Below are 15,492 nucleotides of genomic sequence, written 5' to 3' on the forward strand. Positions count from 1 at the left end.
CAGCACCCTGGCACAGTCCACTGCTGAAAACTGCCCTGGGATACCCTTTAATGTTTTCCCTTGACTTGACACTCAGAGCCACATGAGGCATCTAAATCTAGCTACATTTTGATTTCCCATAGTGTCTGGAATAACAGTACGTAGGAGTCATTATAAGACTATTAAAATGGCAGCAAGACCCAGATTTTGGCCACTCTGGACACTGCTGCTCACTGCCCTATTCACCCACCAGCGTCAACTGATGGAGGAGGGAAACCATTTTGCTGAGGGGCCCCTCAAACCTGAGGTCCGCCCTGAGAGCTAGTATCTGGGGTGGTACAATGAGCTTTTCTATGTGATGCTGTTAATCTGCTGTATCTACTTTTGGTTTCATCGCACAATTAAGATCCAAGCACTACACGAAAAGTGTTTCCTGCTTTCCCACTACATAACCTCTAGGTGGCACTGTGGTATAGTGGAATAACACACTAACACAAGTAGGAAAATATGTTTTCTTTTGGTTTCACAAATAATACCCCAATTCCCCTGTTCTAAAAAAAAAAAAAAAAAACTGGCCCAAAGTGCTGCTTAAGAACAGAAGTGAAACTGGAGGGTCACAACGTTGTCTAAAGAATCCATAAACAACCATGAATAGGGAATGATGAGAGCACAATAAATACTTAATGTAGAAAAGCTCAATGTATAGTGGAGGTACTGATCCAGTGTGTAGGAATAGTTCAGTGGGAATAGTGGAATGATTTTTCCAGACAGTTACCCCATTATCTAGCCGTGAAAGGGCTCTACTTTAGAAGCTATTATTATATTTCTCTGGGATACATACTGATATTTTGGTGAATATGTACAGAATAAGGGACAGTACAGAGAGGTAGATTTGAATCCTCTGCCCACCAAATCTTTTCCTCAGATATCCTGGCATCGTGACCACTCCTGAAGAGATGTAAACTGGCACAAAGATCCAGCCGAGGACCAGCAATGCCCAGGTGGCCTAGTGAGGAAGAACAAAAACATATAACATCTGCACAGCGTTTGTATAGTGTACACAGTCATTTCTCTCCAAACAATCGGCAATATAAAAATGGTGAAGGCAAATCGCCAGTATCTCTATTGAACTGGAAAGCAGATATACAACGTGCTTCATGGCTGGAATGCTATGCTTGGGTCTCAACTAGATGAGAACAAATGGCTGCTAGAGGGAAAGACTGAATCACCTTCTTGTGGATAGTGAAAGACAGAAGTGGAGACAGTCAACATGGCTGAATTAGCTAGACATGCAGTGCCTCAGCCACACTGCCCCCCATCACTTCTCGGGGCTTGCAGAGTTCAGAATAAGGCTAATGCAGGCAATCTAGGATTTACTCACACTTTAAAAATTCTGTTTTCACTTGCATACACACACACACCTGCTCCCATATCTTTTCCTTTGGTACCACCTCTCTTGCATTTTGAATTCATTTTTCTCAATGTTTTGAGGTATATGGCACTGTACTCACACTCACCTAGCATCACCAGTACTTAAAGACATGCATGACTACTGCTTAACGTGCTGTAGAAAGGAAACGGGCAGGCTCCTGAAGATATCTTCTGGGGTGCTTGACAATAATAAGAGGCACCAGCACCCATGGGATAAATGTGACATCTGGATACTATCTTAGATCAGTGTTTCAAAAATGGTAAGGTTGAATCATGGGGTCACAAAAGCCTTGAGGTTGAGTTGTCGGAAGTAAATATTCGGAATAAGGAGCTTTCAGGTTTTGGAACACATCACTCCCACATAAAACTGGTGACAACTTTCAGCCATGGGTTCCCTTAACAAAATGGTTGCTAATCACTTCCCTGTATTTAAGATTGCAATGCACATGGTTTGGGAATCGGAGTACTGAGACAATAGTCCATAAGATAGAGCACCATCGTCCTACACTAGGGAAGTGTGAATCAGCAAAATCTGAGCTTGCCAAAGCTCATTTCAACTCGAGTCTATATCAGATTGTGATCTTTGTTTTTTCTGCCTTTTTGTATGAAAATGTGTGCACATTTTCATGCATATTTTTCCAAATTTATGCATCAGTTGGGTGCATCTTTGAAATGTATGCATTCTTCTCCCATTGCTTCAAGCATATTTGTGCACTTTTTTAAAAAAAAGTACACTTTTTTTCATGTGCATTTTTCAAATGTACGCATACTGTCTAACACATTTTTTTGGTCCGCAAATCACATTGCAAGCTCAGAAATGTATGGACTTCAGCTGCAGATTATGTCCATGTTTGGTCCAGAAGCTGTGAACTAGGTAAATCCTGATAAAAAACCAACTGAACCACATTTCTCATACATGCCTATCTGTTGTGGCCCAGCCCCAGCGCTGCAGTGGGCCTTATAGTTTCTGGCCAGAATCTGATCAGAAGTGGTCTGGAAGGGTATGGGCCTATTCAGCCCAAGCCCTTCCAGACCACTTCTGATAAGATTCTGGCCAGAAACTATAAGCTGGGCCACATACTGTCCTACACTATCTGATGATTTTGGCCAGCACTTTGAACTGACACAAACTGTATTGCCAGTCCATGAAGATGTCTCTTGCATCAGCAACATTCTCTTGTCCTTGAAGAGGTACAAATGTGTCATAAAAGGAACATCACAGCAGTCTCTGTCAGGATACGAATGGGGTACAGTGACTTCTCATTTTGTGTGGCATCATGTGTGGCCTTTCTGATGGACAAGTGTCATGAAAGACAGCACAAGTATAAACCAGACAATGTTGACATTAAGGAAAGATGTGGAGGTTCCTGGCAGATGTGCAGAGTCTGTGAGCCGGACAAAGGATTACACTTTAACATCATACATTATGGCTTGCACTGGTATATCTTTAAAGCCAAATAATATGATCAGGCTGTTTGAAGGTGGACACTACTTCTAGCTCAGAAGAGCACTGGCTTTTGGAGACCATTTTCATGCATCATCTTATAACTACTGGAATCCAGTCTTGCTTCTTTGTCATTCTAGCCAGAGTACATTTTTACTGCATCAGGAGGTGTATTATTGGGTGACCTTTAGCACCAAGAGAACTCATTCATCTTAGAGACAGCGGAGCTGCAGTTTTTTGGCAGCTGAGAAGTTCATACATCCCTCAGGATCTCTGCAGGATTCTGCTGTGAGTGAAGTATTGTCACTGCAAGCAACACCAGCTACTCAAAGGGTGGAATAGTTATGCACTTCAAACAATGCTAGATCACAGTTACCCTCTTTAACTTCACTTGGACTACTACAGAGACAGTGGCTAGAGGTTGAATCTTGATGGGACTAGATGGTGCTGGGGCAACTTAATTTGACCTGGATTTGTCATGCACTTGTGTTCAATATGTTTAAAAATGCCGGCTCAAGAAGAATTCACTTCTAGTTATTCAGCAGGAAACTGACTTTTCTTTAGAACTAGATGCCTGCTAGGGTCCTCAGAATTCTCTTGTCCAATGTGGTACTCCTCTGAACTGCATAGACAATGGGACCAGATTCCCTCTTGGCTACCACAGAGGCTATATCATCAGTATGGTCACATGCATTGGACTAAAAAGCCATTTGCTACCATTTAAAACTACAACTTTTCACAAGAGATTACTTCTAGAAAATTTCACAAATGAAGAGGAGGAGTTTATTGCAGGAGTGTATGAATGTATCTGACTTTTACTTCCAGACATTTTTATGAATGTTTCAAAATATGTTTGAAGAGAGTTTCACCTATGAGGGTAAAGCAGTGTCATCCAAAGTTTTAATTTTACCGTCTGTTCTAATTCTGTAGCCATTTTGCCCCTATGCTCCCTAGAGTCCACAGTATTCCCAGTAGTAATGTATGGCTGTGAGAGCTGGAGTATAAGGAAGGCTGAGCGCAGGAGAATTGATGCTTTTGAACTGTGGTGCTGGAGAAGACTCTTACGAGTCCCCTAGACTGCGTGGAGGTCAAATCAATCAATCCTAAAGGAAATTAACCTTGACTGCTCATTGGAAGGACAGATACTGAAGCTGAAGCTCAAATATTTTGGCCACCTAATGCGAAGAGAAAACCCCCTGGAAAAGATCCTGATGCTGGGAAAGATTGAAGGCAAAAGGAGAAGGGGACGGCAGAGGATGAGATGGCTAGATAGCATCAACAATGCAATGAACATGAACTTGAGCACACTCCAGGAGAGAGCGGAGGACAGGAAGGCCTGGCGTGCTATGGTCCATGGGGTCACAAAGAGTCGGATACGACTTAACGACTGAACAACAACAACAACAATAGACTATGGCATAAGCTATCAACTAAATATTTGTTGTTCAATATTTGGCACCAATTCATTGCTTGATATTCCTTATTTGATAATTCCGCGGAAGAGTACTAGAAGCTGGAACAATTCCTACTGACAAAAGAATGATGATCAATGGCATACAGTTAAATTCAGGGACTCATTTGTATCACCTGACAATATATATATGCCAAGGAGAGAGAACAGTCACCAAATGGACTGCTTAAATACCATGGTGAGAGGTACTGCTACTATAAATGGTCTTTATGACCCAGAGGTCTTAAAGCTAGAGGAAGTCCCAAGATCCAGATCAGGCAACTCAACATCTAATTAATCAATTAGGAAACATCCCCACAACCTGGTGACAATAATCGTCCAAGCAAGAAACTGCTTCTCCATCCATATATATTATCATGTCATCAGTGCTGTGAAAGTTGAGAACAAACCTAGAAGTCAAAATATGTATTCAAAATATTGAGATGTGACCGTTTAATGGATTCATAATTTCTTCAAAAAGAGTTTGAACTCTTTCTGAAACTGGTGAGGCTGTTAAGGTTCAGATTGCTGTTTGTTCTAAGAAAATGTACGCTACAGTTAATTCTATCCAATTCTATCAAATACAATTGCTTATTTACACTGCATTGTGCCACAAGAGCCTAGTAATTATTCTTCTGAAGTCAATTATGCATTTCAAATGGTCTTGTTAGAGTTACAGTAAAACTCAGACACCTGAGAATCCCAAATAACACATTCACTTGACAAAGCCCATAACCACACCCAGTGCCCTTGTAAAGAGCAGGTTGGATCCATTAAGGGTATCTTACGTTCCACTCAAAGCCCCCGACAGCAAGGCCCCCTGCAGCTCCAGTGCCTGCTAGGCCAATAAATAAGCCACTCCCCACATTGCTTGACATCAGAGATGCTCCAATCTAAAACACAAAATGCACTGTAGTTAGTTCATAGTGGGGGAAAACCCAAGTACCTGTACTGTGGGGAGTAAATATAATGGAATTATACAGGGGTTCCCCACCTCATGATGAGAATTCTCTGTTTGAAAACAAGGACTGCATAAACTTATCCTAAGATTTTAGAACACTAGTGATGGAGGAACCCACTTTACTCCCTGGGGTGGTATGCTGCCAATACTTGGACTATTCAAACACCATACTCTTTTAATCTGCATGATTAAACAAGTTGGAAGTACTAACTGTATGTTTATCTATCAACACAGATGTACATACCTCAATTCTCTCCTACCCTGTGAAGAGGATTCTGTCTTTCTCTCACTCTTTACCAGGTGTGCTTATGCCATTTCATTTCATTTATTACATTTCTATACCACCCAACAGCTGAAGCTCTCTGGTCATTTAGAAAGATTAAAAACCATTGAAATACATTATAAAACCATTTACATACTAACATATAAACAAACAGCACACAGAGAGACCCACCTATATCTAAAACAATTTTAAACAGTCAACAAAAAGAAACATCCAGGACCTGTTTAAAACCTCATCGTACACTGCCAAATGCCTGAGAGAAGGTGTTAACCTGGTGCTGAAAGGATAACGATGTTGGCACCAGGCAGGCTTTGTCAGGGAGATCATTCCATAATTGCTGAGGCCACCACTCAGGGATGAGGGATGTTGCCTCATCCCGTGATTCCCCAGGGTGCTACTTAGAGTAATGGAGCTTAATACTATTGCTGTATAGACATGGGAAACATGGCAGGAAGGAATAGAACTGAGCCAGAGACCAAGAGACTAATGGATGGAACTGTGATATTGACTGGGAAATTGAGATTGTGACAGGTAAATGTGAGGAATGAGGTATATAGAAATCAGAGTTTCAGCCACCTGATTCTTTTATATGCTTTCTGAATTGATTTCATGGAGAAAGGACATCATTGCTGCTAATGAACCCTGGCTGGGGCTGTGTGGTGTGCTGTTGTAAACCTCCTGTCAGGCATAAAATGGGTCAAGCCCCTGAAGGTTGTGGGGCTGATACAGGTCTGTGCAGTGCCATATACTAAATGGCCCTACAGCTATAACGAAGGGGGGTATTTCATGTCATCCCATTAGTGCAGCCTTCCCCAACCTGGTGCTCTCAAGATGTGTTGGAAGGTAATTGATGGGCATGATGGGAGCTGTAGTCCGACACATCTTGAGGGCACCAGGTGAGGGAGGGATGCATTTGTGTATATGTGCACACTCTTAAAATGCAGGCGCAACCATAACCAATTTGAGTAGCTGGCCTGGGCACTCAAAAACAGATCAGGTCATTCAAAGACCTTCCAGGTGGCAATCCCCTTGGTCAATCCAGGAGAAAGTTGCACAAACCCACATTCAACAGTACTGCTTCCCACACATCAGGTTTGTCACTAAAGTGCCAAACCAGCCATGCAGGAAGCTCCCAAGTAGGCATACCTTAAGACTTGCTGTATATAAATATTTGGGCGATGACAATGTGCACAGACTGTGGCACCACTAAAAGGAACAAAGTACGAAGTCACACAGCAAGTAATGATGTGGCAAGCATGTTACAACGGTGTGATGAAAACAAATGTTTAGGATCAGAGGTGCCAATCTACCATTTTCAGCTGGTCAGCGGCTGAACAGCATGATGAACAAAGCTATCAGCTGCCTTTCAAGCCATTTATCATCTGAAAAGGATACACTGGCACTCCTGAAGACAACCTTCAGAGATTCACCAAGTTGTATGAATTGAGTCAGCTGAGTCTTCCACATGTGTGGGTCATTGTAGAGGGCAGCATCAAGGCCCCCATCGTGACAGCTGCCTCAGGCCCCATAAACCTGCTAGGCAGCCCTGTCATAAGTAGGACATTTTCAAACCAGGAACTTGGGGCGGCGGGGTAGGGGTGGGGATATATCATATATTACATGAAAGAATGCAGTGCTTATCTGTGGGCAAATATTTAAATGGCATGTTTTAAGCTTCAGTTTACTCTGCTATAAAAGAATATACTACCTTGTCAAATAGTGATCCACATAGTTTAAGAAGCAGTACCAAAGTGTGGGTCACAGCATGTGGCTAGGTTTGGTTCAAAATATACAGAGTGTAAACTGCAGGACATTAGAAACTGGGAAACACGTTGGGTTTATTTTAACAGTGCTACTAGTGACAGTGAGGGATAGAAGGGAGGCTGGAAAGTGTAGATGAAAGTTACAAAACACATATCAAACTGTATGCAATACATGCGGGCTGTGTTTTGCATTTCCAATGAATTTATTTATTTATTTTCTATACCCCGCAATAGAAGAAGCTATCTGGGCAGTTCACAAACATTAAAACCACAGAATGCAATTAATTAAACATTTTAAAGTGCCGGCCAGGCTAGAGATGACATCCTGCCCTTTTGCCACCGCACTGTCGTATCATGGATGAAAAGTAGGCCTAATTAAGCAGGCAGTGGAATGGGGTGGGAGAATCCTGAGGGGGTAGATGACATAATTTCAGGTGAGGATACTATTTCTGAATGCTTTCCCATGTAAATACAAACACTCCCTGCAAGTAAAACAAAAAACCTAGGATGGGGGGGCGTGTTTCCTAGCCCAGCTTGCTCTTGGCTGTGCTAGTTTTCTACATGCAAGCTGTTTTTCCTTTGAATGCCCAGACAGCACTCCAGTCAGGGCAAGCCAACTACTGGCAGTGTGTTTTTAATGAGTATAAATGTAAACTGGGATCTCTGCTGTGATTAAGGGCATGACGACTCACACAAATACTTTGCTGCACAGATACAATCCTCACCCATCCTTGTCCCACCCCATGCACAAGAGTGCAGGCAGTCTAAGCCCCAACCAACGCCCAGCCAACTCCAAGCATATGTGGCAACCAGATAACAAGTTCAACTATTGTCAGTATTGCCCCATTCTTGGCCAGCAGGTTTTGTGTTTGGTGGTCCAGACAGCTGCAAAAACTTCTACCCAGGAAAATAAAAAGGGAATTCTCCTCCCAGAATGTTTGTGGTTTGGCTTTCGATGCTGTTGAGAAGGAGAGTGTTGCATCAGCATAGCAAAATACCTACATGGATCATTCTCTAAAGGAAATGGAGTGGGTGCCTGCCCGGCCAAACTGACCTGTTCTCATGATGACAGACAACTGACCTGCTACAAGATCACCAAACTGAACCCTCTCATATATTTGTGAAACAGTTCAAAAATATTTCCATTTTTCAAAAAAGAAATGCATTCAACGTTAAATATGGATTTGACCTTATATCCTCAAGATACATTCAGATGTCTGGCAAGCTGTAGAAGCCAAGTTTGCTTTTATTTGAACAAAACGAGGGCAGATAATGTATTAGACCCACTATGTTCAGTATCAACATAGCTTCTATTCAAAATGTTTGCTATTTTTTATTTACACATCCAACACAGGTTAATATTACCTACCACGCAACATCACTGTGTTGTTGGTGTTTTAAAAAAACTTGCTTTCAAAACCTACACTTGTAAAAAAAGGTTTAGTGTAATTCTGAAGCTCACACTTCCAGCACTTTGAACGTTATATTTTCCAATAAAATGTATTGCCTCACTTGCTCTGTGATTTTGTCCCCTTTTCGGCATGGTAGGGCTTTGTACCTCTGCACTGCTGAGCCCTAAGCAAAAACTAATGGAATTTGACCTGCTTCTCACCTTTGGGATGGTTAAAATATTAATACTGGATAAGTCTAGAAACCTTTCCTGAAGCCCACACTGCAAACATCTCATCTGGGATTCTTCTGATTAAAAGACTGGCTGCTGTAATATGCATTCATATCTTGGGTAAATAGAATGGCTCCAAAGAAATGTAAACACCTTCCCTAGGACACATATTCTTATTGTAATAGACAGGCTTTTTTTCTTTTAACGGAAAGGTATATAAAACTGTGTAACACAATGCCACAGTGGCCTTAGGTAATCAAAAGTTTGCCACTTTCCCCTAAATCCTGAAACACAGAGGTAATAAAATGAGTTTGCAGAGCAATTCATCCTATACATACTTTTCCTGCAGGTTTGTTAAAATGTCACTCACTAACCATCTTGATGGGTGGATTGAGCGCCTCGGGGAGCCTTCCCTAGCCTGGTACCCTCCAGTTGTTTTGAATAACACCTCCTAGCTGTCCTGCATATTGGCTATGCTGGGTGGAGCTGATGGTGGTTGGTCCAAAACATTTGGAGGGCATCAGGTTGGGGAAAGCTGGGTTAGGGAAATGTTATTTCCCATCCCAAACCAAGGCCTATTATGATTACTGTAATCTCTCTGCCCCAGACTGGAATCCTAAGAGGCAGAGCACAAAGGGAAATTATGTCAGTAGTGGCTGTGAAAGAGACTATGATTTATGCAAGCCTTCCCCAGCATGGGTCCCTCCGGATGTTAAGGACTACAACTCTGATCAGCCCAGCAGAGCCCCAATGGTCCGACATTATGGGAGTTGTAGTCCAAAACATCTGGAGGAACCCAGGTTGGGGAAGTCTGATTTACGCTATGACTAATAGCCGTCTGTTCACAAAAAATATGGCTAACATGTGAGTTCCATGTACACTTCTGGTGAACAACAGCAGATGGCTATCTCTAACACACCATGCTTGTGAGTTTCCTTGGGACACTTGGAAGGGAATTGTTGGTAACAAAATGTTGGACTAAATGGCCTTCTATCTTATCCAACAAATCTAGTATTATGCAGCCCTACCTCTAAGAAGCCAATGTCATCCACAAGTTGTGCTACGTTTGTCCCATGAAAATCAAGATAGCCATAAAACAGATGTATGGAGGCTTGTTTTCATAGTGTTCTCACATTGCTCCTAATGAAAAAGGTGAAACAGGGATGTCAGGAGGCTTGCGGGTATGTGAACAGGAGATTTGGTGGTTTCCAAGGGACAAGTATCTTTAGGATAAGAGGCAGAAAAAGAAGGTGCTGGTGCTGGTAAAGGGGACAAGACTAATATAAGACATTCCTCCTCAACAACCAGGCATGGTCTGATTCCAAGCTTTGGGCTATTTCACACTGGTCTTCAAAACATTAGAAAAAAAATTTTTTGGGAGGGTATTTGTTTATGTTGAGCAGTTCAGATAGCGCATTTTAATTCTAACGTAAGTGACAATTAAAAGTTAACTACAGGTTTTGTTTTGAATTCATCTATAGTTTGGTATATATCTGAGGAAAGCCTCAATATTGGGCCAAGATATTGCCTGCTTTCAATTTAGCAATCCCTCCACTCCAGTAAATTGGTTTTAAGAATAAGAACAGGAAGGCAAGAAAATTGGCAGAAGTATAAAAACAACTGGCTACAGGTTTATTGCTTGAACGACTGAATCTGTGTAGCCCAGCCATTCTTATATGGAAGTGGATCAACAGGAAGGCCTCTTGTTGCTACCCATTCTCAGCATGGTATCCCCTGGGCTGTAGAATAAGGAGAAAACAAAATGGACCTCAGGATGCCTGTTTATCGCAGCTAATGGCAGCTCTCTAGGTAAGGCATTGGGGTGAACCATAGCATCTTCACCAAGGCCCCAGATAAGGGAAAGCAATACCTTTACACAGGCATTAGGTTCTGTGCAGTGCTGATTAACAAAGTATAGAGATATGTTAGAGCCTGTTCCAAAAGCTATTCCGCATGTAATAGCCATAGGAAAAATCACCTCACGGTGCCTCTAACTTGTTGATTTTGGCTTTTGGATAACACTGGTAACCCAAATGTCAGGTGGATTATGACGACGTGCAAAAAGCCGGAGTCAAGTACAGTAGTGATGGCCACCAATTTGGATGGCTTCAAAAGGATATTGGACAAAATAAGGCTATTGAAGGCTACTAGTCCTGATGGCTATAAGCTAGTCCTGACGACTGTATGCTACCTCCAGTATCAGAGGCAATATGCCTATGTACACCAGTTGCTGGGGAACATGGGCAGGAAGGTGCTGTTGCACTCATATCCTGCTGGTGGGTTTCCCATGGGCTGCTGGTTGGTCACTGTGTGAACAGAATGCTGGACTAGATGGACCCTTGATCCCGCCTTAGTCTGATCCAGCATGGCTCTTACATTCTTATGTACATAATTTCACATAAAACAGGCTGGAGCTGGCACAGGCTAACTTATTCCTATGCCCCCCATTGTACTGAGTGGTTCATGAAAATGGGTCGTTACAGAAGAGAGACTTTGGAGACATCCAAAATTAAAGGCCACCTTTATGCTAAACAGCCATCCTACCCAGTGTGACCGGAGACTGGTTTTTATTATGTAGCAAAACTCAAAACAACAAGTCTTTCTGCTTTAATTCTATTTTCATGAAGTCTGTGTTCTCCCTTAGAAAACTAAGTCTACCAGGAAGATGATGGGAACAATTGGTTTCTTGTCAGCCTCTTAAATTTCCTGCAATGTAGCTGCAGAGGCTACAGGTAAGCCAATGCTTAAATATCACCTGGGAGAAACTGGAGCACAAAGCATATTAATATATATATATAGTGAAGGCATGAGGATAAACTTAGCCTACAGAATTTACAATTAATGGAACCCACAGGAAAGAAGACAAAGCTGGAGTTTAAAACTGCTTTCAGCTTGTGGTTAAACTCTTGAGAGATCTACAGCCGTGTGCATTTGTGACAGGGTGAAAAGGATATTTACTCCTCTGACACTTATTTCTTTCGGTCTTTAAATTATTGTTATATTACCTTTCTGCTCCAAAGAAAATGTGTCCTTCAAAAGGTTTATGCCTTTCCGGTGAATCATTTTGGAGATTTATATCCAGGTGGTTTAGTGTGGAGAGTTGCAGCGCTAACACAGTTGCTCAATAAATGAAGAAGTTACTAGACAGTGCAAAAGAGACTCTTACTGGTGTTTCAAGCAACAGAAGAATGGTAACTGCTCTTGAACTTGAATTTATTTTCAATTTTATTTGAAAAAGGCCTTGATTTTTTAATCTTAAAAATCCCTGAATATTGCCATGTGATGTGCTTTTTTTTTTTTTTATGGGCTTGGCTTTCATATTTGCCACAGCTGATGCCACTTTAGTTTGAGTTTTTATATATTAAAGCTAGTAATTTAAATGCTCCCTATGCTGTCAGCAATACAATGCTGCTTGATATAAAGAAGTGGTTTTTTAGTGGTTTTTGTTGAGCATTTTTAAAAAGCGTTTGCAATGAATGGTGATTTATTTGTGTACAGGAGTGTTTTAAATTGCCATTCTCTCTCTCTCTCTCTCTCTCTCTCTCTCTCTCTCACACACACACACACTAAGGCAAACAATGTATTTAACTGGCCAGCATTTATAAATCTTTAATACACCATCTAAGGGTTTTCTTAATTGCCTGCAGTGCTAATTATTTTTGCAAGACTACAACAAGGTCATGATTTGTGATGTTGACTGTAGCAGTTGGTACCATGTTCCTAATTACATATTTGTTGTTATTGTCATTATTTTCATTTCATTTCTATACCACCCAATAGCCGAAGCGCTCTGGGTGGTTCACAAAAATTACAAACCACAAATACAAGAAAATAAAAACATAGTATAAAGTTTTTTAACATACAAAATTTAAAACAACTTAATCAGCTAAAATACATTCAGTAAGATACTGGACCTGATAAGGACAGCTGACATAAATGGTCCATCATATGCCGTTAAACGCCTGAGAGTAAAGGACAGTCTTAACCTGGTGCCAAAAAGATGAGTATTGGCACCAGGTGGGCCTCAGTGGGGAGATCATTCCATAATTGGGAAGCTACAACTGAGAAGGTCCTCTCCCCTGTTGCCACCTTCTGAGCCTCCCTTGGAGAAGGCACTCGGAAGAAGGCCTCAGATGTTGTCTGGGAGAGGCGCTCCATCATGGCAGCAAATACCTATGCACTATCTTTCTACCTTACCCCACTCCTAGAACTAGTATGGCATCCTTTCCTCCCCCCATTTTTATCACTGCAAGGACCATGTCACTTCCTCTGTTCCTCTTTCCCAGCCCTGGACCATTCCTTGGCTTCTGCAGATGTGGTGCCCAAGAAGAATGTTCCATCTGTCCAACAATAGGTTGACCCTGGTCTGCTAGATTGTTCAGTCTCTTGGAACTGGGAATGGTCTTATGGGTATTACTGAGTTATTGAACTTCATTTTCTGCAAAATCTGAATTATTTTATGTGCTTCTTTTTAAGGAGTTGGACAGAGGGAGGCGGGAAGGAAGCCTTCAGGATATAAGTAAGGATAGCACTTACAACTGCAGGAATAAACCTGGATGTTTTTAGGAAGCTTCTAATGAAATATCAGAAGCTTAGAGCAATTGAGCTGGGCATTGGGTGGTTAGGGGATGCAGCCTCTTTGCTGTGTAGTAGGTTCTTGTTCCTCCTCTATGGCTCGCAGAAGCTAAATAAATTTATTCTAACAGTAGAATCTGGCTTTTTTGGAGGGGTGATGGTGGTGGTAAATAATCTGATTTATTTTGATAAAGAAGTTGGAAATTGTTTTTGTTTACGATACACTAGCACTGACTTGCATTTCTAAATATGCTACAAGTGTATGCACAGGTACTATAGAACCATGGAGGTGAGGAGGGGGAGAAGGAAGAGGCAGTTGAGTCAAAACTGCATTGGTATGGGAAGATTGCTTTTTATTCTCTCTCCTATCCCTTGTACCTAACATCATCCAGCACTTGATATTACATGGGTTATTTCACATACTCACAGGCCACCATGTCATGGATCTTCCAGCTAAGAAATAGCCTCTGATTGTTCCCTGGCTGGCTCGAAAAGAAGACTGAAATGAAGAAAAACATATGAGGAGGGGGTGGGGAAGCTGAAATGAAAGCAAACACGCTGGCTTGGATCTTAAGATAAATCAACAGAAGGAAAGTTTCCTGTCCTCTCCCCATCCCCCTTGCAGCTGCCTGAACCCCACAAAATGTCTATGTGTCCGGAGCAACTAGGGCCCTCCTGAACAGTGGAATGGGGCAAGGGGGGAGATGCTATAGTCTGATTCTACAGGCAACAGGGATCATACCACAATATGGAATAGCCCTGGGGTGGGGGTTGCTGGGAGAAGGGAGAATCACCCCAAATTGGGAGATTTAGGGTAACTCTCCAGTCCCATGCTCCCCCCACAAAATGTACAGGAGGGCCCCTGAGAGACTTTTCAAGGGGTACAGGTGGCTGAAGAAGGGAAAGGAAATTTTCCTTCCATGATCTTCCCTTTGTTCACTTATCTTAGGATAGTCACACATTTACACACCTCAGTCTGACATCGAAGGAGCGCAGGGACCTGTAGGGAATTGAAGAAAGGGCCAGTAGTTGTTTTCCCTTCCCCTCCCTTCTCTGAGTCCTGGAATATATTTCAATGCTTGCCCTCTACTCTAGTAACTGGGTTTCAAGAGTTAACACCAGAACTCAGTGAATTTGAGTGGCAGTCACTTCAAGGCGGACATGCAATACAATACGCAGCCATAAGGAGATGTCTGGAAATAGGGGCATTGGCGATATCCTACAGCGCCATGGTGTTGTTCAAGTAAAGGGACCTCTCTTAAAAAACAAATCACAGTGAAATGTTCACATCTGGGACTTACCCATATTCCCACAGCAAGGACAAAGATGAAATAAATGGCAACAACAATGATGTCAGGAACTTCAAAGACAAAGCTCTTCTCTTCAGGCCTGTTGCTGAGTGGCTCCGTAGAGGCTGGTGTTTGGCTCATTACTGCCCAAAAGGTGTTGCCTGTGCCTTCTTTATCTCACAGTGGACTTTGGTATGTGTTTCTCTTCATTACCCCCCTTTAATAATAATTAACAGGTATGAGAAGGCAACAGTGTTGATGAAGAAGCAGGCAAGTCCAGGATTTAGGCCATTCCACACATTGCAACTTTACGGGGCATGTGATAAGATCTGCTGCAAGTGTAATGTTGTAATCAGCTGCACAACTTTTTTTTTTTCCATCAAGAGATTGGCCACAGCTCTGTCCCACTTGCACGCATAATGTGTTGGCATTCTTATGAAGAGGTGCGACCAACTCAAACATTTTGGTTTTAGCAGGTGCACAACATGGGTATATAAGGCAAGCCTGCATAACTTGTGACCCAATCCAACAGCCATGTGTGGAGTGTGCATACCCACGCACCTCGGTATGATGAGTCAGGTTTCAGATAACGGAATTCAGATCAGGTGTCCCCTGGACAAATCAATTCTCTGCCATGGCTCCCTGGCATTTGGTACATCCTCTTAAAAATACATGGTTTCTCTGATACCTTCCCTT

At 42.1% G+C, this 15,492-nt stretch overlaps 1 protein-coding gene across 6 annotated transcripts in view; it reads right to left on the reverse strand.

Annotated features, from left to right (window-relative positions):
* Positions 1-15,492, reverse strand: part of SLC5A9 (solute carrier family 5 member 9) — a 50,132-nt gene that overhangs the window by 24,663 nt on the left and 9,977 nt on the right. For 4 of the 6 annotated variants that reach the window (XR_014790559.1, XM_084852555.1, XM_084852556.1 and 1 more), the window contains exons 2-5: positions 14,809-15,013; positions 13,935-14,006; positions 5,093-5,197; positions 821-985 (exon numbers count right to left, since the gene is read on the reverse strand). Coding sequence is in view for 4 of the 6 variants with exons in the window: in XM_084852555.1 (XP_084708681.1) it covers positions 821-985; positions 5,093-5,197; positions 13,935-14,006; positions 14,809-14,937 (471 nt within the window). In the remaining 2 variants the exon portion in view is untranslated. The remainder of the gene's footprint in view (positions 1-820; positions 986-5,092; positions 5,198-13,934; positions 14,007-14,808; positions 15,014-15,492) is intronic. The other 2 variants (XR_014790560.1, XM_084852559.1) reach the window with 1 other exon arrangement.

The sequence above is a fragment of the Heloderma suspectum genome, chromosome 4 (assembly GCF_057233095.1).
Source record: "Heloderma suspectum isolate Gila_16-S chromosome 4, 16-S_ref, whole genome shotgun sequence".
NCBI classification, from domain to species: domain Eukaryota; kingdom Metazoa; phylum Chordata; class Lepidosauria; order Squamata; family Helodermatidae; genus Heloderma; species Heloderma suspectum.